Source organism: Pelmatolapia mariae, linkage group LG3_W (assembly GCF_036321145.2).
Source record: "Pelmatolapia mariae isolate MD_Pm_ZW linkage group LG3_W, Pm_UMD_F_2, whole genome shotgun sequence".
Classification (NCBI taxonomy): domain Eukaryota; kingdom Metazoa; phylum Chordata; class Actinopteri; order Cichliformes; family Cichlidae; genus Pelmatolapia; species Pelmatolapia mariae.
Genome location: NC_086229.1, coordinates 53,934,607 through 53,940,606, shown reverse-complemented (window position 1 = coordinate 53,940,606; position 6,000 = coordinate 53,934,607). Strand labels below are relative to the sequence as shown.

At 38.6% G+C, this 6,000-nt stretch overlaps 1 protein-coding gene across 1 annotated transcript; it reads right to left on the bottom strand.

Moving 5' to 3' along the window:
* Nucleotides 1–440: 440 nt before the first annotated feature.
* LOC134624661 (histone H4-like) lies at nt 441–2,443 on the bottom strand. Its single transcript, XM_065470324.1, has 2 exons — nt 2,422–2,443; nt 441–752 (listed from the first exon to the last, which is right to left on the bottom strand). Exons 1-2 carry the CDS (start codon nt 2,441–2,443, stop codon nt 454–456), a joined length of 321 nt encoding a protein of 106 aa, XP_065326396.1. The 3' UTR covers nt 441–453.
* Nucleotides 2,444–6,000: the final 3,557 nt, after the last annotated feature.

Here is a 6,000-nt window from a genome sequence, read left to right as displayed (position 1 = left end):
TATGTAGGTTATGTCAGGATTTTAAGGCAAGGCAAGTTTATTTATATAGCACAATTCAAAAACAAGGTGATTCACTTCAAAGTGCTTTTCAGACTGTTCTCTAGTACTCCAGCTGTAGGGGAATAATTAAACAGCGGTATTGATGAGGTCTGTAACAGCTCAAGATCAGTTTATGGCTGAGTCAATTATTTTAAGTTTGTAATGTGTGTTTGTAATCATTTCAAACACCTTTAGAGTTATTAAAATATTAATAAATGTATTAAAATATGTTGGGAATGCAAGCCAATAATTGATGTGAAGTTACTACTTCGGAAGTTGGTGGCAGGCGTGTGACTAATATTTTCAGAAGTTTCTGCCAAAACATGAGTAAAATAACACCACCCCAGAACAGAGCTCTTAAAGTGAAGTGTGTGGCTCTTAAAAGAGCCGTTTGGTGGATTAGGTCGAATGAGTTTAACCGCCAAAGCCGTACAGAGTGCGGCCCTGCCTCTTCAGAGCGTACACCACATCCATGGCGGTCACAGTCTTCCTCTTGGCGTGCTCAGTGTAGGTGACGGCATCACGGATGACGTTCTCCAGAAACACCTTCAGCACACCGCGGGTCTCCTCATAGATCAGACCGGAGATACGCTTGACTCCGCCACGGCGAGCCAGACGGCGGATGGCGGGTTTGGTGATGCCCTGGATGTTATCACGGAGAACTTTACGGTGACGCTTGGCGCCTCCTTTGCCGAGTCCTTTGCCACCCTTGCTTTTTTTTTTTTTTTTTTTTTCTAATTTTGTGACGCTTGGCGCCTCCTTTACCGAGTCCTTTGCCACCCTTGCTTTTTTTTTTTTTTTTTTTTTTTTTTTTTTAAAAGCCTTTATTTCCAAAATTCACGGCAAATTCACAAGCAAATGACACATAAGAAAAAATATTTTTTTACATCAATATACATAACAATACACATAGTAATTTACAATAGATATATAAAGCACAAAATCCCCCCCCAAAAAAAAAAAAAAAAAAAAAACTCAAAAAAAATTTAACATCAATTAAATTTTAATTAATTAAAATTAATTAATTAAAATTAATTAAATCAATTAAATCTTCAAAAGGTCCCAAGGTAAAGGGCTATTCTTTTTTTGGTCTAACGTTTTCCTCCTTCTCAGGTCTGTAAGGAAATTCTTGCACACAGCCACGCTATCTATCATTTTTTGCTCGATGACCACTTTGGCTCTCGTTTTCCAAATGTGGGTGTTAATGACACACATGATAAGCCAAAAGAGGCGTCTTTTACTGTCGTACATTTTTTCGTTAAACAGACCATATTTTATAGCTTGTATGTTGTTATCAATTTCAAACCCTACTTTAGTCATTTGCTGTCTAATCTCAACTGTTCTATAACAGGATAGCAGTAAATGTTCAAGGGTTTCATCCTCGCCACACCGTGGCATAGGACATTCTTTGGTAGTAACATAACAGCTCCACTGGACCACCGCTCTAACAGGGAGACGTCCAACAGAAATAAGCCACACCGTATCTCTCATATTTTCAGAGATTAATTTGTCACGGATATTTTTAACTATTAACGGGTATTGTTCTACGCCCGCGTCTTTATATTTTATCTGACCTTCATTATTTTTATTATTAATTATATTATATACTTGCCTAGTGCTTACTTCTGTCCAATTAATGCTATGGTCTTTCCACTGTTCTATAGTGTCGCCAAAAAACAATTTATAATAAGGTATATTCGATCTAGCCCTACCTTTGATTTTTTTCCATTGAGTTACATTACCTTTAATCCAAGGAGCTTCTCTATTAAGAGCGCTAAAAATATTTTTAATAAAAGGAATTCTTAAAATGATGCGGAGGTCTGGAGCACCCAATCCACCACACTCTTTGTCTGTATACATTAAGGTTCTTTTCGTTACCTCTCTATTTGTTCCCCATATTAATTTGACACACAATTTGTTTAAAAGTATAAATGTTTTATGGGGGGGGAGGAAAAACCGTAGCAAGGAAAAGAAGTTTTGATATTATATGGGTTTTAACTATATTAACTCGAGCTTTATAGTTAGTATTTTTATTTTCCCATTTGACTACTTCTTCTTTAATTTCACATTCCTTTTTAGACCAATTTAGCAAACAGGGGTCCCCTTTGTTGATCCAGATTCCCAAGACTTTCATTTCTTCATATACTTGTATGTTTATTTCCGGTTTTTGCACTGAGGAACCAAACCACACGCCCTCTGTTTTTTCTGGGTTCAATTTTGCCCCTGATGCCAGTTCGTATTGTTTGAGATGAGACAGTAACCTGTCTAACTCGTCATGGTTCCTAATAATAACTGTGATATCATCGGCATAAGCCATGGCTGTCACTTTATAGCCATCATTAAAACAGTATCCTTTAATATTAGGGTCATTATTGATTAATCCACCCTTGCCTCTTCCACTCATGGTTACAGTTTCTTACTTGAACGAGCAAAGTCGAATGAACCTCAACCCCACCGAGCCGTGTTATTATGTGTGCTCGGCGGACGTAAAAGAAAACAGACGGTGAGAGGTTCGCAGGACGGCTCGAAGCTCAGTGGCTCCGCCCACTCTTCTATTCTTTATGTGGAAATGTTGTCTTTTGTTAATGACAAATTAAGTCTAACCGAAGGGAGGCTCACACCAAATCGCACCCACAGTGCCTGAGGCGAGTTCACATTTTTATTTCACAAACTAAACCCAAGTATCCGCATTAGTAACAAAAACCAGACACCCTCTTAACATTTTACCCAGAGTCTAGCATAACTGTTCAAGCTAAAATAAAATTTATTACCATCAAAACGATTAACACATGTATAGATCACACACAGAGAGGATGTCACTGCAGTTTGAAATATGAAACTAAAGGCTAAAAGTACAAAAACAAATCCGGTTTCTTTATTGTATTTGTAAGCCTGTCCAGCAGATTTTACAATCGGAATTGTGAAGCCAAACATTTGCTTCACCAGGATGAGCTCTATAAGCTCTTGTTCACATGTCATTTTATTTCTGAGAAATCTACAAGTGTATTTATTCAGTGTACAGTAAACTGCGATGGAGACAACCAGTGCTACTCCACCCGCAGTCACAGTCATGCTGTTCCTCATTTCCGACAAAGGCCAGTAGATGGCGGTAGTTTAAGCTGCTCCTGTTTTCTTTTACGTCTTCTTTTACATGAGTGTAAATTTAGGAGTCCATCAAGCAACCCTTGAGAGTCATTTCCTAACAGCAAAAGTGAGTGGAAGAGTTTAGTCTTTGTTCATTCAAAGAAAGAACTGTAACCATCAGTGGAAGAGGCAAGTGTGGATTCATTTCTGAACAACAAAAATAAGTGGAAGAGGTAAGGGTGGCTTTTAGGAAATATTACTAAAGATGAAGTAGAATGTGTGATCAGTCAGTTAAGTATGAATAAAACCCCTGGTTTAGATGGACTTCCGTCTGAATTTTATGAAGTAGTAGTGAATGAAATATCAGAATTTTTAGCCGCTGTTAACTGAGTTAGTAACTGAGTTACAATATTCTAAAAGTAATTAATTACTTGAAAAGTAACTATTGCGTTACTTTAAACGTTTAACCCTCTGGGGTCCAGGGTATTATTGGCCATTTTTAACTACTTTTGATTTTCCCTCCACATTTTACCTTTTAAAACTATTTACTTTGCCTTGTTTGGTATCATCCTTTTCAGCACAACCTCACGTATCTGAATTTACAGTTATGTTTTCATTTTGACATACTGTATTAACACACTTGATCTAAAATCAGACAAAAAACATAAAATCAGAGTAGAAAAAGTTATATTTTTTACTGTAACAACCACAAACATGTTTAATGAATCATATTTCATAACTTTAAATGCAAATATAAATTGTCAATTTTAAAATCCTATGCACAAGTTTTGCAAACAAAGTTTGCAAACAAATAACAAAGTTATTTGCATCCATTTACCTTTTACCTTGATTTTTTAAATAACCATTTCAAACTATTTACAGAACAATCAGCTGTTCTTCAATAAGATGACACACAAATTATTTGTGCCACTCCAAAAAATAATTTCTGTCCACTATAAAGGAGAACATCACAGCCTGATACCTGCAGGTCTGACAGCAGCAGGTGTATCACTCCTGTTTCTACCTGGAGACAGCAGTCGCCTCATTGTTCTGACACACAACACAAAACTATCCACAACACTACACACTAACTACACACTCCAAACACGCTAAACGCCACAAATCTCTCATATCTCAAAACTCGCGCTCTCTCTCTCTTTTTCTGCTGTCTTTCGCTCTCTCTCTCTCTCTCTCTCTCTCTCCGTCACTCCTAAAACTTCCCCTGTTTTTTGTTGTTGTTGTTGGTTTTTTTGCTCATAAGCAGAGTGCTTGCTAGCGCTGTCCTTAGACAGTAAACGTGGCGAAACTATTGAGGAAAAAACGCCGCGTATATATTGTTTATCATGACTCTGGTTTTACGTGGCCTATCAACACAATTTATAAACTGGTATATATCACCTTGTTGCTTTGTCTTTAAGTGGTCATGTGATTGGTTTACCACGACTACTTTATTCTTCTGCTTCAGTCAAACAGCAGCACTAATGCGATTGTTTTGCCCCCTTAGCTCCAGGTGTTGTGCTAGACAGTGATCGTGATTACCGTCCGCAGAAGCGCACGCAGCTGCTTAAAGCTGTAGCGTCCAGATTACTTACAGCTACTTCCGTGCAACTGGTATAAGATGCGGTAAGCTGAACACAGCTTCAACCGTCTGTTTGTTGAAAAATAGTAACGGATCGCATTTTCTTGTTCGTAACTGTAACGGCATTCTAACGATAGGAATAGTAATTAGTTAGATTACTCGTTACTGAAAAAAGTAATGCCGTTATTCCCATCACTGTTTATGATAAATGGATTTGAAAGTAGATAAAACACATTTGTGTTGGCCTTGCCTCATTAAAATGAACTTTGTCTGTGTGTGTGTTTCAGGTACTGCACTCTCAACCAGCATTGCAGCCATGGGTCATTGTGAGCATCACAGGGAGGGTTGAAGCCGCCCACTGCACCTGTATGGCCGGAGTCGCAGAGACCTGCACCCATGTCGCTGCTCTTCTGTTTAAAGTAGAAGCAACAGTGTTGATCCGTGGCACAAGGACTGTTATAGATGAACCTGCATACTGGGTTTTGCTGGGTAATGCGACCAAGATGCAGCCAGTGGTTGGCTATAAGATAGACTTCTCCTCTTCAGCTGCCCCCAAAAAAAGGCTCTCAATCAAAACATAAACAGACCATCCGTAGTGTCACATAAAAGAAGCCGTCCTCAGAAAAGAAAAATCCCACCTGCCACTGTGGAGGAGTTGTCTCAATTGATGGGAAAAAACGCAAGCAAACCTTCACCATCTTATCCAGAAGGCTCACCTCTTCACCCTCACATGGATGAAGTAATCTGATTGGCATGGTGGTGTGTAGCATGTAGTTTGAAGCAGGGATTTCGTAGTGCCACATGTGTAGCGTTGGAACCCAGTCAGGATTTGTTTCATCCATTTCATAGGCTGGTTTGCCTGCAATAATGAAAAACAATTAGCAACTCTATAAAGAAAACGTATATTTACAAAATCACTCATTAGGATGTTTGTTCTAATTTGCTATGACCTCAGAGCGCATTGAACATAAAACTAATAGGCTATAAAGAGTAATATGAACTTATTTAGAACTTACCTGAATGAAAATGTCTGGAGCACCAACAGATATCTGGGGATGGTAGAGAACTGGATATCAGCTCGTCTCACAGCTGCTGTCCAGGCTAGATGCCTTCTTTTGGTAACATCCGATACATAAGCTCCCTCACATTGCTTCCAGGTGGGGAAATGATAAAAAGAGAGCCCATTTTCCAGCTTATTCCCTTCCCAATCGTGCAATCTAACATTACAACTGACACTCTGATACCTCAGCACAAAAAAGCATATGCATTTTAATACACCTTACAAACACAAGACAAGC